Source organism: Rhinoraja longicauda, chromosome 7 (assembly GCF_053455715.1).
Source record: "Rhinoraja longicauda isolate Sanriku21f chromosome 7, sRhiLon1.1, whole genome shotgun sequence".
NCBI classification, from domain to species: Eukaryota; Metazoa; Chordata; class Chondrichthyes; order Rajiformes; family Arhynchobatidae; genus Rhinoraja; species Rhinoraja longicauda.
Window position 1 is genome coordinate 44238649 of NC_135959.1, and position 15596 is coordinate 44254244.

Here is a 15596-nt window from a genome sequence, read left to right on the forward strand (position 1 = left end):
ACCAGCTGGGCCTCAATTGATGTTCTAGAATTGGAGCAGCAGAAATTTCTTCCCATTTGCGTTGGGAACAGAAGGTTTGGAGACTTTTTGTTTGATTGCCTTATTTGCAATTATCCAGATTCGTTTTGTTGCAACTTTTCAATCCTCTCACATATTGAAATGAGACTCAAGTTTCAAGCTTGTCACGCTTCACTTCTGTTTTCTCAAACATTGACCGCTCTCGATCTTGGCGTTCTAGATCAGATCTCTGAGAACTGAAGATTGCACCAACAGTTATATTATCGTTGTCCCTCAATGCCTTTTAATTAATTAGACAAGAATGTACGTGTCTCACTGAACACAGAATGGCAAAGTGATTTATCTGTCGTGTTAGCTTTGTTCAGTTTAATTCAGAGATATAGCATGGAAACAGGCCCTTCAGGCCCCTCTGCCGACCATCGATCACCCATTCACACCAGTTCTGTATTATCCCACTTTCCCATCTACTCCCTACACACTAGTACCAATGTACAGAAGCCAAATTAATCTACAAGCCGTACGTCTTTGGGATGTGGGAGGAAACCAGAGCACCCAGAGGAAACCCACGTGGTCACAGGGAGAATGTGCAAACTCCACACATAGACAGCACCAGAGGCTGGGATTGAATCAGGGTTGCTGGTGCTGTGAGGCAGTGGCTCTACCAGCCACGCCACTGAGCCACCCATATTTGCTGGGCCTGTGCTCCAGAGACCTGGTATGCCAGAATGAAAGCCGAGTGAAAATTCACCAGTTAATAAACCTGGAATAGAAAGCTGTTATTTGTAACGCTGACCATGAAGTCATGAAGTTATTCTGAAAACTCGTATGGTTTAGTAATGCCCTTAAACTGGGAAAATCTGCTGTCTTTACGTGGCCTACGTGTTCCTCCAGACCCATTGCATTCAAGAACACTTTGGAGGCCAAGACAATGGATACTTTTAAGGTGGAAGTTGGCAGGTTTGTGATTAGTAAGGGAGTCAGGAGTTATGGGGAGATGGCAGGAGAATGAGGTTGAGAGGGAAAGATAAATCACCCGAAATGTTGTCAGTCCATTCTCTCCACAGATGCTGCCTGACACGTAGAGTTCCTTCAGCACTTTGTGTTTTGCTCAAGGTTCCAGTATAAGGGAGGCGCAGTGGTCGAGTTACAACCTTACAGCACAAGACCCGGGTTCAATCCTGACTATGGGTGCTGTCTATACGGAGTTTGCACATTCTCTTTGTGACTGTGTGGGTTTTCTCTGGGTGCTCCGGTTTTCTCCCACATTCCAAAGACGTACAGGTTTGTAGGTTAATTGGTTTCTGTAAATTGTCCCTAGTGTGTAGGATAGAACTAGTGTACGGATGATCGCTGGTCGGCACGCACTCATTGGGCCGAAGGGCCTGTTTCCACACTGTATCTCCAAACTAAATTAAGGGTCCTGACCCAAAACTTGAATTGGAGGGACATGGATCACGTGCAGGCACAGGAGATTTGTCTATTCCTTCCACAGATGCAGAATTATCTGCTGTGTTCCTCCAGCACTTTGTGTTTTGCTCAAGATTCCAGCTTCTGCAGTTCCCTGTGTCTCCAATATTGACAGCTGTTGCATGCAGCATTGAAACATTTAATACACAAAAAAAATCTGTAATCGTGAATCTACCGTCTGTAGTCTTCCTTATTCTTGCCACGCTCTTTGCCATTATATAATCCTGATATCATCAGAGGAAACCTAAGTAGGGAATGGACTGGGGTAACAACATTTACAATCCGCGACAAAATAGTAGCCAGCTCCTTGCTGGGTGGTGAATCTGTGTTCCTGACGCCTTTAGCTGTTAAATAGCGCAGACTTGAAGAAACAGATAATCTCCAAATTGGGTGTTGCAGCAAGCAAACATGGAAAACATTTACACGCTTTGAGAAATTTCAACAATCAACGGGATCTGCCTTTTGATGCTTCACACATAGCAACTTCAAAACTATTAAAAATATGTGAGACAAAAACTCAGCTGATTGCAGTTCAGTCTCCAGTTACTCACCCAAGCATGTTTTTGTTTGTCGACCAGATTCAAGAATGTAGTCTTTGCAATAATTATTCATTTAGGTGTTGATGTTTGCAGGTTCTATTGAAGGTAATTGGAGTCAATGCCATGCTTCTGTGGCACCCTGCAGCAGGGAGGAAAGGTATGTAGGTACCAGGATACGAACTGGGGCGGCACAGTGGTGCAGCGGTAGAGTTGCTGCCTTACAGCGCCAGAGACCCGGGTTCAATCCTGACTATGGGTGCTGTCCATACGGAGTTTGTGCATTATCCCCGTGACCTTCCCCGGTTTTCCCCGGTTTTCTCCCACACACCAAAAATGTACAGGTTTGTAGGTTAGTTGACTTCGGTAAAATTGTAAATTGTCCCAAGTGTGTGTAGGATAGTGTGGGTGTGCAGGGATCGCTGGTCGGCACAGTCTCGGTAGGCTGAAGGGCCTGTTTCTGCTGTTCAATACACTCTCAACCCCATTCTCTTGCCTCCTCCCCATAACCTTTGACACCCTTACTAATCAAGAGCCTGTCAATGTCTGCTTTAAAAATACCCTAAGATTCGATGGGCCGAATGGTCTGGTCCTGCTCCTATGTCTTATGATCTTACACACCTCTATAAGATCACTCCTTGTCCTCCTGCGCTCCAAGGAATAAAGTCCTTGCCTGCTCAACCTCTCCCTCTACCTCAGGACCTCGAGGCCTGGCAACATCCTCCTAAACCTTCCCTGCACTCTTTCCAGCTTCTGTATAGTATGATTTTACTGAATTGCCTGCAAAACAAAGAATTTCACTAGGTCATCTAGATATATATGACAATTAAGTACCTTTGAACCTATACTAGTCAGTTACTTACCGACATTGATAGTTGTTTGACAAAACCTGGATTCAATTCACAGTTTCGTTTAATTTGGAGATACAGTGCAGAAAGAGGCCCTTCGGCCCACTGAGTCCGCACTGACCAGTGGTCACCCCGTTCACTAGTTCTATCCTACACACTAGGGACAATTTACAGAAGCCAATTACAAACCTGTACGTCTTTCACTCTAATTCTATGTTATCCCTCTTTCTCATCCACTCCCTACACATTAGAGGCAATTTACAGAAGCCAATTAACCTACAAACCAGCATGTCTTTTGGAGTGTGGGAGAAAACCAACACGGTCACAGGGAGAACGTGCAAACTCCATACAGACAGCACCTGTAGTCAGGATTGAACCCGGGTCTCTGGCGCTGTAAGGCTGCAACTCTACCGCTGCGCCACTGTGCTGCCCTGAAGGACTGAGTGGTGTTGCCTGTTCTTTTTGTTTCTCTTCCTCGTAGAGGCTGCTGTGGTAACTTGTTGTTCAGTGGTAATGTGTGCCTGTTTGACAAGTCTATCTGGTGACATACAGCAGAGTAATAGCTACCATCCACATAACTGATGTCTGCTGTCAAGCATGGAAATACCAGCATCAATCAAGAGGAGAGAGCTGCTTGCTCGATTTTTCCCAAGCTGTCAAATATGTTGCTTATTATTTATAGAGTTATGGTGAAATTGTACTGATCACCTTGACCCTTTCCAGTGTATATAAAAACAGTTCAGATTACTTGGCCGCATTGAAGTGAAATCATTAGAATGTAAAACTTAAAATTCCTATGAAACAGGGACTTCTTATACCTTGCCATTGCTGGAGATTATGATTTACGACGAAAAATCCTGACCAGAATGACATTTATCTTGTGGCTGATGAAAGGCGATGATGATGTTACCTCACTGCTCCAGAGACCCTAGTTCAATCCTGACCTCGGGTGCCGTCTGTGTGGAATTTGCACGTTCTCCCTGTGAACATGTGGGTTTCCTACGGTTTCCTCCCACATCACAAAGACGTGCAGGTATGAAGGTTAATTGGCCTCTATAAATTGCCCCTAATATGTAGGATATAACTAGTATACTGGTAATAATTGGTCAGCACTAGTTAGAACTTGGTTAGAACTAGTGTGAATGGGTAATCGATGTTTAGCATGGACTCGGTGGGCCGAAGGGCCTGTTTCCATGCTGTACCTTTAAACTAAGCTAAAAACCATCAACCAGGTGATGAATCAATTGTTAATTTATTAATTGATGGAGCAGTATTAGCCAAGTCCCTGGAAAAAATTCCTTTGAGTTCCTCAAATTGTGGCAAGGGATATTCACGGTTCATTTGAACCACAGAAAAGGACAGAGTTAACGTCTTCAAGTGTATGGGGCACTGCCGTCATTGCAACTATTCCTTGCTGTCCCACTAAAGCATCATGTTAGAGAAGACGGACACAAAATGCTGGAGTATCTCAACGGGTCAGGCAGCGTCACTGGAGAATGGGAAGTACATAATAATGTATTATGCAATATGATTTAAAAATACACAGTGGTGCAGTGGTAGAGTTGGTGCCCTACAGAGCCAGAGATCCAGGTTCGATCCTGCCTATGGGTGCTGTATGTACTTGTACGTTCTCCCCGTGACTGCGTGGGTTTTCTCCGGGTGCTCCGGTTTCCTCCCATACGCCAAAGACGTACAGGTTCGTAGGTTAATTAGCTTCAGTACGATTGTAAATTGTCCCTGGTGTGTAGGATAGTGCTAGTGTATGGGGATTGCTAGTCGGCATGGTCTTGGTAGGCCAAAGGGCCTATTTCCGTGCTGTAACTCCAAAACTAAACTAAAAACAAAAACTAAATGCATATTACAATGGTTACTGTCCAATCAGGCTGCATATCAACTATGTGTACAACCCACAAAGTCTGTGTCGACCTGTGATCCCTGTACACTAACACTGTCCTACACACTAGCGACAATTTTCAATCTTTACCAAAGCCAATAAACCTGCACATCTTTCACACTGGTTTTATGTTATTCCTCTTTCTCATCCATTCCCTGGAGCACCCAGCGAAAACCCATGCGGTCACAGGGACAACGTACAAACTGTATAGACAGCACCCGTAGTCAGAATCGAACCCGGGTCTCTGGCGCTGTAAGGCAGCAACTCTACCACTGCGTCACCATGCCACCCCCAATCTCCCGTTTCCCAAGCATCTGTTTTCTTACCAATAACAAAGGTTTTGGAAGAAGGATCTCGACCCGAAACGTCACCCATTCCTTCTCTCCCGAGATGCTGCCTGACCTGCTGAGTTACTCCAGCATTTTGTGAATAAATACCTTCGATTTGTACCAGCATCTGCAGTTATTTTCTTATAATGACGAAGGTTTAAGACTTCATGGATGAATAAACCTTTGAATTTTTCTCTGTTACAGCTTTGGTTTGCGTTTGTCAATGGATTTTCAGGACAGATTCTCTTTGAACGCTGGTGTATCAGCCTCTATAATGTGGTAAGTATATCCTCTCCTTGCTCCCCACCGGAAGAATGTACGAAGCTTGAAGTGCACACCACCAGACTCAGCCTTTTCCCCTCCTTTATCAGGCCTCAGAGCCATCCATAACCGTTGGTGCTGTCTGATTCACCTCCACCCCACCGCAGACAACAAACTTTGTCCATGCAACTGATGCGCTACAATGCTGAGAACTACGTTCTGCACTCTGTACCTTCCCCTTTGCTCTATCTATTGTTCCCATTATCATGGATCTGTACATTGTGGACGGCTCGATTGTAAACAAGTGGAGTCTTTCCACTAAGTGGTTAGCACTCAACAAAACCTCAGACGCGATAATAAACTGTACCTCGGTACACGCGATAATAAACTAAACTAAACTATTGTACTTGAGCTTGAACTGATTGTTTAGTTTAGGGATAGGGCATAGAAACAGGCCCTTTGATCCTGTGCTGACCAATCATCACCAGTACACTAGCTCTATGCTACACACTAGGGACAATCTACAGAAGCCAATTAACCTACAAACCTGCACGTCTTTGGGATGTGGGAGGAAACCCACGCGGTCATAGGGAGAACGTACAAACTCCATACAGACAGCACCCATAATCGGGATCGAAACCCCTCTCTACCACTGCACCATTGTGCCGCCTCAGTACCCTTTGCTTCTTCCCCTCCATTATCAGGCTTCTGAACGGTCCTTCCATAAACTGGGGTACTTTTCGATTCACCTCCATCCCATTGTGGACATTGGACATTGTGGATTATTGCACAGAGGATTAGGAACAAAAGTCATGCTCCCCTTTCTTATATCATATCATGGTTAAAAATAAAGGTATATGGTATGCTTGATAGACACAAAGTGCTGGAGTAACTCAGCGTGTCAGGTAGCATCTCTGGTGAAAATGGACAGGTGACATTTTGGGACCCTCCTTCTGACTCTTGGCATTTAATCTTGAAGAATCAAGAATCTATCAATCTCTGCCTTAAAAATATCCATTGACGACCTCCACAGCCTTCTGTGGCAGTGAATTCCACAGATTCACCGTCCTCTGACTAAAGAAATTCCTCCTTATCTCCTTCCTAAAGGTATGTCCGCAGGTAGATCCTGTCCGCGGGCTCTGTCTGTTGCCAGTTTGTATGTTCTTCCTGTGACAGCATGGGTTTTCTACAGGTGACGTGCGGGTTTGCAGGTTAATTGGCTTCTGTAAAAACGTTGCTAGTGTGCAGGTTAGACCAGTGTACAAGCGATCGCTGGTCGGCCAGACTTGGTGGGCTAAAGGGCCTGTTCCCACACACTCTCTAAAGTAAACTACAGTGTATACAGTGTAATAGTAATCATCACAGAACCCCATTAAGGATCTTTTTTAAAAACAATTTCAATGATCTCTTTCCAGATCTTCACTGCCTTACCCCCCTTCACAATGGGCATCTTTGAAAGGACCTGTAGTCAAGAGAACATGCTGCGATTCCCACAACTTTATAAGATTACCCAGAACGCGGACTGCTTCAACACAAAGGTAGGTGTTACAGACAACTCTGACCAACAGTGCCGCTGCCAGGACAACCGGCTTTTAAGGCCAAGGTGAAGCTACATTATTAAGAAGTTTGAACCTTGTGTAACCTTTCCTTAGTGTAAACTACTATTCTTACACTGGTACTTGGGTGTGTACGTTTAGTAAGATTTAACTGAATTGTATGCAAAGAATTTGGGGCGGTTCAGTGGTAGCAGAGTTGCTGCCTTACAGAACCAGAGACCTGACGACGGGAGCTCTCTGTATGGATGTACACATTCTCCCTGTGACCACGTGGGTTTTCTCTGGGTGCTCCTTTTTCCTCCAAAGATGTACAGGTTTGTAGGTTAATTGGCTTCAGTTAAAATTGTAAATTGTTGCTAGTGTGTAGGATGATGCTAGTGTGCTGAGTAATTGCTGGTGGGCCAAAGGCCCTGTTTCCGTGCTGTATCTCTAAAGTCTAAAGTTTCATAGCTTCTAGGTACATGTGACAATAATGTACCGTTGAAATGCCCTCTCATTGACAAGTTCAGTATTTTGTCTAAAATAGACACAAAGAGGTGGAGTAGCTCAGCGGGTCAGGCAGCATCTTGTCCTTCAGGGTGTTTCAGGCCAGGGTTACAGGGAGAACATGCAAACTCCACACAGACACATTCAGGGTCTGGATCGATCTTGGGTCTCTGGCTCTGTGAGGCAGCAGCTCTACCAGCTGCACCACTGTGTGCCCCCCTTAATTAATTGAAAGGGGAATAGGTGGTGGTTTTCATGAACAGAATAGTGCAGGGAAGTATGCTGGAATGGACTGCAGTGATGAGGATATTAGAAATGTTTTGCCCATTCCAGCCTAAAAAAAGATCAAATATCGAAACGCTGGTTCTGGGTTTCTGAAAGTCCTTTAAAAAATGTATCTGCATGTATCTGCATGTATCTGCATGTATCTGCATGTATCTGCAGACAGTATCTGCATGTGTCCTGAAATGACTTGCCATTTCGCAGAAGGGAACTAAATGAAGTGGGGTAGGATGGAATTGCAGATGCTGGTTTACACTGAAGATAGACGCAATTTGCTGAAGTAACTCAGCGGGTCAGGCAGCATCTCTGGTGAAAACGAATAGGTGACATTTCGGGTCGAGATCCTTCTTCAGAGAGCCAGGGGAGAGGGAAACTAGAGTTATGAAAAGGTACAGAACAGATCAGAGCCGGCATGGATGACCAAAGAGCCCACTATGGTCCTTTGTTAGCTGTGGAGGAGATAACGAGGGTATATGAACAGTAAAACTAGCAGGACAACTAGGGAGGGGGGAGGGATGGGGAGAGAGAGGGACTGCAAGGGTTACTTCAAATTAGAGAAATCAATACTCGTATTGCAGGGTTGTAAGTTGCCCAAGCAAAATCTGAGGTGCCGTTCCTTCAATTTGCGCTGCACCTCACTGTGACAGTGGAGGAGGCACAGGACAGAAAGGTCAGAATGGGAAGGGGAGTTAAAATGTTTGGCAACCGGGAGATCGCATAGTGGTAGTGGGACGATATGAAAGACGGAGGACTTGTCAAAAAAACAACTTTCCTTCAACACAAATTGGTTGAGATTGAAGCTAACCCTAGCAAGAGACTGGTTTAAAGTTGGATTCACGCCCAGTTGCCCTCAGCCTGTGATCAAAGCTAGAAACGGCAGTCCTACTTACTGGCCTTCCAGACACCTTACCGACTGACTTTTTCCAGATTACTGTATGCAAAAATGTTTTTGAAAAGGTGTATTCAGTTTTGAGAAATACAGAACTGCAGATGCTTGTTTCTACCAAAGATAGGAACAAAGTGCTGGAGTAACTCAGCATATCAGGCAACGTCTCCGGGGAACATGGATTGGTGACGTTTCAGGTCGGGGCCCTTCAGTTATTTTGAAATGCTTCCGCCAGTTGAGACATTGGTTGTAAACAAGAGCAATGGATTTATGTTTCTGTGTGCGTGCCTAGAGGTAATGGTGTAAATGTAGTAACCCTTGACTGGAAATGTGTTTTCCCCTAGGTTTTCTGGTGTCACTGTATAAATGCTTTGATTCATTCCATCATTCTCTTCTGGATTCCATTGAAGGCACTAGAACAAGGTAGGCAATTCTTCATTATTGGTCTTTAGGAACGGTTGCAAAGTAAAATGTCATTTACATGTACTCCATTTTTTAAATATAAAATGATTTAACAGCACATAAAAAGACAGAAATTCAAGATATGCAATAAAATATGGAAATATAATAGTTTTAACTTGGAAAATTTCTACATGTGCAGGGTGGAAACAGGCCTTTCGGCCCAACTTGCCCATGCTGACCAATATGCCCCATCTACACTAGTCCCACCTGCCTGCATTTGACCCATATCCCTCTCAACCTACTATATCCTATACTGTACCTATCTAAATGTTTCTTAAACGTTGTGATAGTACCTGCTGTTGCTGCTGGGAATGAGCTTGGCTTCCATAAGACCATAAGACATAGGAGCAGAATTAGGCTATTCAGCCCATCGCGTCTACTCTGCCATTCAATCATTGCTGATCCATTTTTCCCTCTCAAGCCCATTCTACCGCCTTCGCCCGTAACCTTTAACACCCTTCCTATTCAAGAGCCTGTCAATCTGCGCCTTAAAATACTTAATGTCTTGGCCTTCACAGCTGTCTGTGCAAAATAATTCCACAAATTCCTCCTCATCTTCAATTTGAAGTTACATCCTTTTATTCTGAGGCAGTGCCCTCTGGTTCTAGACTCTCCAACTACTGGAAACACCCTTTCCACATCCCGCGGTCTCTCTTTACCTGTGCCTTGCCACCCTTGTTTAGATTGTCTGTAGATACTTTTGATTGTCAACACGTTCTATTAAGAAAAGAAATACAGACGGGACTGGATGGTACAGAGAACCCTTATTTATCCTTTGGACAAATAAAGTGTGGCACGGTGGCGCAGGGGTAGAGTTGCTGCCTTACAGCACTTGCAGCGCAGGAGACCTGGGTTGGATTCTAACTATGGGTGCTGTCTGTACGGAGTTTGTACATTCTCCCCGTGACCTGAGTGGGTTTTCTGATCTCCGAGATCTTCGGTTTCCTCCCACACTCCAAAGACGTACAGGTTTGTAGGTTAATTGGCTTGATAAATGTAAAAATTGTCCGTGGTGTGTGTAGGATAGTGTTGACGTGTCGGGATCGCTGGTTGGCATGGACCCGGTAGGCCGAAGGGCCTGTTTCCACGCTGTATCTCTGAACTAAACTAAACTAAACATGGATTTAAATTCAAACCAGATTGAAATGCTGGAAAGTTTCTATATTTGAATGGTGTAAATGAACTGAGTTTAGACAGTCTCGATTCCCAGTAGATGGGCGGCACAGTGGCGCAGCGGTAGAGCTGCTGATTTACAGTGGCAGAGACCCGGGTTCCATCCTGATAATGGGTGCTGTCTGTACGAAGTTTGCCTGTTCTCCCTGTGACCATGTGGGCTTACTCCAGGTGCTCCGGGTTTCCTCCCACATCCCAAAGGCATGCGGATTACTCCATCACTTTTGTGACCGAGTACAATGGTAAAAATGAATTTATAAATGAAAAATAAATAAATTATAGCAAGTAGCAGTTTTTTCTCTCCTGAACAAAATGTCCAATTATTATGCAGGAAGGGACTGCTGATGCTGGTTTATACCAAAGATGCTAGAGTAACTCAACGGGCCAGGCAGCATCTCTGGGGTACATGGATAGGTGACAAATAGAAAACATTGCCTATTCCTTTGCTCCAGAGATGCTGCCTGACCTGCTGAGTTAACCCAGCATTTTGTGTCTATCTCCAAATATTGTACACTTTAGTTTAGTTTAGTTTAGAGATACTGCGTGGAAACAGGCCCTGCGGCCCACCGAGTCCACACCGATCAGCGATGCCTGCACATTAACACTATCCTACACACACTACAGACAATTTACATTTATACCAAGCCAATTAACCTACAAACCTGTACTTCATTGGAGTATGGGTGGAAACCGAACATCTCGGAGAAAACCCATGCAGTCACGGGGAGAACGTACAAACTCCGTACAGACAGCACGCATAGTTGGGGTTGAACCCGGGTCTCTGGCGCAGTAAGTGCTGTTAGGCAGTAACTCTACCGCTGTGTCACTGTGCCGCCCGAACAAATAGTTGGTGTAAATGAGAATGGTGGTGATGTTAATGGAAGCTCCAGCTCTGTAAAAGAGATACAAAGTGCTGAGGTAACTCAGCCCATCAGGCAGCATCTCTGGAGAACATGAAGAGGCAATGATTTGGGTCGGGACCCTTTTATTCTCTCACTCATTTACACTTTACTTTTCCATTTTCCTTTTTAAGCCTTTTATTTCTGCCATAATTTCTGACAACTATTTTCCCTAAACTTTGCCATCCAGTGGCAATGGTAAATCCTAACCAAGTCCTCTCATAAGGCCATAAGACATCGAAGCAGAATTAGGCCATTCGACCCAACTGAGTTTGCTTTGCATTCGATCATGACTGATCTATTTTTATCTCTCAAACCCAATCTCCTGCCTTCTCCCTGTAACCTTTGACACCCTTACTGATCACAAGAGTCTACTTCCTTGTCTAAAGAACCTTCCGTCTGAAGAAGAGTCCCGACCCGAAACGTCATTCATCGTTTTTCTCCAGAGTTGCTGTCGGACCTTCTGAGTTACTCTTTGTGTCTGCCCTTTTCCCTGTGTCTACATTCCAGCACTGTACTTGGGAAACGACCCTATGGCAGGAATATTATAACCAGGCACTTTTGTTGAATAATACATACGAAAATAATACATTTGAGAGAAATCGTGAAATTTGTCATTATTTCCAGGTAAAGATTGCTTTATTGACATTCTATTAATTTATAAGTTTCAAAATTGGAAATACCATATTAAGACGTTTCACATGCCCTTGTGACTCCTGATGGTGACAGCATGGCGCTTATCAGTGCAGAATCCACAACAGTAATTTCTGCAAGTAATCATATTTGTATCTTTTTATTCTTCCAGATACAGCTTTAGAGAAAGGTTATGCTATGGACTATTTAGTTCTTGGTAACATTGTCTACACAGTAAGTTCAGCAGTCTCTGTCATATCATGAAGCACAGTGCTAAAGCTAACAATATAGCCTGTTGTGTTCGATTATATATTTGTCTTGTTTCTGTTGGCAATACCTGCAGCTGAAGCACATCTCACACTAAGTTGTGACATGCTCAACAGCAAAAGTTTTAATTTGTACATGGATTCAATTAGATTTCTGAAAATCATATCATAAACATTCGGTCTACACAAGGCCCTTTACTCTTTAATCATCTTGAAAGTGAGCGGCACGGTGGCGCAGTGGTAGAGTTGCTCTCTTACAGTGCCAGAGATCCGTGTTCAATCTTGACTACGGGTGCTGTCTATGTGGAGTTTGTACGTTCTCCCTGTTACCGAGTGGGGGTTTTTTCCGGGTGCTCTGGTTTCCTATCACATTCCAAAGACGTGCAGGTTTATGGGTTAATTGGCTTCTGTAAATAGTCTCTAGTGTGCAGAATAGAACTAGTGTACTGGTGATCATTGGTCAGCGCAGACTCAGTGGGCCAAAGGGCCTGTTTCTGCTTTATCTCTAAAGTAAAGTAAACTAAAGTTGCCAGAACACAAAGTGCTGGAGTAACTTAGTGGGTCAGGCAGCCTCTCTGGAGGACATAGATAGGCAATGTTTCGGGTCGGAATCCAAACCCAGTTTCCCATCTGGAAAGTTGCCCTGTCTATCTTGCCTTGAGTTGGGGTCATACAGCACAGAAACTGGTCCTTTGGCCCAACTTGTCCGTGCCAACCAAGTTGTTCTGGCCTGTGCGCCTGCATTTCATACACCCACCAACCCTATGTGGAAAAATTGCCCTGTGGGTTCTTATTAAGTCTTTCCCCTCTCGTTTCCCCCCTAGTCTTAGACTCCCTTCCCCGAGTAAAAAGCTTGTAACCATTTACTGTATCTATGCCCCTCATGACAATGTCTGACTATAAGGTTGGCATTTTTCACATAATAGTCGGTACAATGCAGTATCTCCACTTAAATCTTGGAGCAAGTAATCTTTCACATTTGGGGTATTCCTCAGCTGGCCAACTGAGTTCCATAAAGAATGCCACTTCTTTGAAAATGAAAGCAGAAAATCATGTAAATCCAAAACTAATCCTTTCACATCTGGAGGAGAAAAGATATCTGCCTGAGAATTTTAGACGCTGCTGAATCAGAGCATGGACATAGCTCTGCAGTTCCTCTGCACATATTCATGCTGATGAAGGTTGGGTGTGGTTTTAGGCGGCAACTGTATAAAAGGACACACGCATCTCTGACTTTAATATTACTAATGGTTATTATAGGTTTATGATTGTCAAGTGCACAGAGCTACTTTTGTTTGTGCGTTATCCAATTAAATCCGATGATTTTATTATCTCAATGGTGTCAGATTAGGTAAAGGGACGAGACCTGGGTGTCCTTGTACACCAGGTACAGCAGGCAGTGAAGAAAGCTAATGGCATGTTGGCCTTCATAACGAGAGGATTTGAGTATAGGAGTAAAGAGGTCCTTCTGCAATTCTATAGGGCCCTGGTGAGACCACATCTGGAGTATTGTGTGCAGTTTTGGTCTCCTAATTTGAGGAAGGACGTCCTTGCTATTGAGGCAGTGCAGCGTAGGTTCACGAGGTTAATCCCCGGGATGGCAGGACTGTCATGAGAAAAGATTGGAAAGAATGGGCTTGTATTCACTGGAATTTAGAAGGATGAGAGGGGATCTTATAGAGACGTATCAAATTATGAAAGGACTGGACAAGCTAGATGCAGGAAAAATGTTCCCAATGTTGGGGGAGTCCAGAACCAGGGGCCACAGTCTCAAAATAAAGGGGTGGGCACTGAGGTGAGAAAAAAACGTTTTCACCCAGAGAATTGTAAATTTGTGGAATTCTCTGCTACAGAAGGCAGTGGTGGTCAATTCACTGGATGAATTTAAAAGAGAGTTAGATAGAGCTCTAGGGGCTAGTGGAATCAAGGGATATGGGGGGAAGGCAGGCACAGGTTACTGATTGTGGATGATCAGCCATGATCACAATGAATGGCGGTGCTGGCTTGAAGGACCAAATGGCCTCCTCCTGCACCTATTTTCTATGTTTCTATGATACTGTACATAAATACAATGAAACCATTCACAAGTGCAAAAGCACTTTCCCAATCACTGATTACACACTTGGGGCAATTTGAAGAGGACAATGAACCCACAAACCCGCACGTCTTTGGGATGTGGGAGGAAACTGGAGCACCTGGAGGAAACACAGGGAGAACATGCAATCGACAGCCAAGGTCAGTATCAAACCCGGGTCTCTGGCACTTTGAGGCAACAGATCTACCAGATGCGCCACCATGCCGTCCTGACCTTGGATGCTGTCTGTGTGGGGTTTGCTAGACCTTTTCTATTCTAAAACTATTCTATTCAAGAGAATCAAAACTATTGCATTCAAGAGAGAGCTAGATAGAGCTCTTAAGGATAGCGGAGTCAGGGGGTAAGGGGAGAAGGCAGGAACAGGGTACTGTTTGAGAATGATCAGCCATGATCACATTGAATGGTGGTGCTGGCTCGAAGGGCCGAATGGCCTACTCTTGCACCTATTGTCTATTCTAAAATTATACTATTCTAAAACTACTGTATACTATTCCAAAACTATACTATTCCAAAACTATGCTATTCCAAAACCATCTCAATGAGCACTTGATGTCATATCTCATAATACTGCATGTAGACAACTCGAATGCCGAATTATACAAAGGGTTATACAAAGTTGAGCAGCTTTCTCTGTGCCAGAAATTCCTCATATCTTAAATTTGTAATATTATACAAAAGAAAATGCAATCGTCTCTCCAGTGAAGCCGCCAATGGATGTGATGGAATCAAATTGAGACATGCAGTCCATTTAGTTTCACAATGTATTAAATGCTTATGTCCTGTTAATATGCAATAAATTGCGTCATGATAATCTGCTGTAATGTTATCTTGACACATTTCCGTCACTCTCTACAGTATGTTGTCGTGACTGTGTGTTTGAAAGCCGGCATGGAGACAACTGCATGGACGTCGGTAGGTAAAATTAACATACATATTTTAAATCTTTATAGAATGCTTGTGTTGGAAATATCACTCAACTACTTTTAATGCAGTTAAACTATTGAAATGGAGGGAATTCTGACTTATTGGAGTTAAAATTTCTTCCATTTCTTTATCAAGTTTTGCAATTATTTGGACTACAAAAGCATTATTAATGTATTTATTCATCATTGATCCAACCTGAAACATCGCCTATCCATGTTCTCCAGGGATGCTGCCTAACCCCATTACTCCCACATTATGTGTCTACCTTTATTAATGAAATATTCACCATTGACAACTAAATGCAAAACATTCATAAAATACAATTTTGGATGTTACTTAATCTTAGATAGTAGATTTTGATGCATTCAACTAAACAATTTGAATGCATAGGGGATATTGAGATCCAGCAATATAAAGGTTGAGACACAAGAAACTGCAGTTGCTGGAATCTTGTTCAAAACTCAAATTACTGGAGGAACTCAGTGGGGTAGGCAGCATCTAGGGAGGGAATGGACAGACGACATTTCAGACTGGTAATTTTCTTCATACTGAATATAAAGCTTGGCTTGCTTGCCTTACTG

At 43.7% G+C, this 15596-nt stretch overlaps 1 protein-coding gene across 1 annotated transcript in view; it reads left to right on the top strand.

Moving 5' to 3' along the window:
• atp8a2 (ATPase phospholipid transporting 8A2) overlaps nucleotides 1-15596 on the top strand; it is a 171014-nt gene that overhangs the window by 131474 nt on the left and 23944 nt on the right. The window contains exons 27-30 of the mRNA XM_078403060.1: nucleotides 6769-6891; nucleotides 8908-8986; nucleotides 11903-11964; nucleotides 14947-15003. Of these exons, the coding sequence (XP_078259186.1) occupies nucleotides 6769-6891; nucleotides 8908-8986; nucleotides 11903-11964; nucleotides 14947-15003 (321 nt within the window). The remainder of the gene's footprint in view (nucleotides 1-6768; nucleotides 6892-8907; nucleotides 8987-11902; nucleotides 11965-14946; nucleotides 15004-15596) is intronic.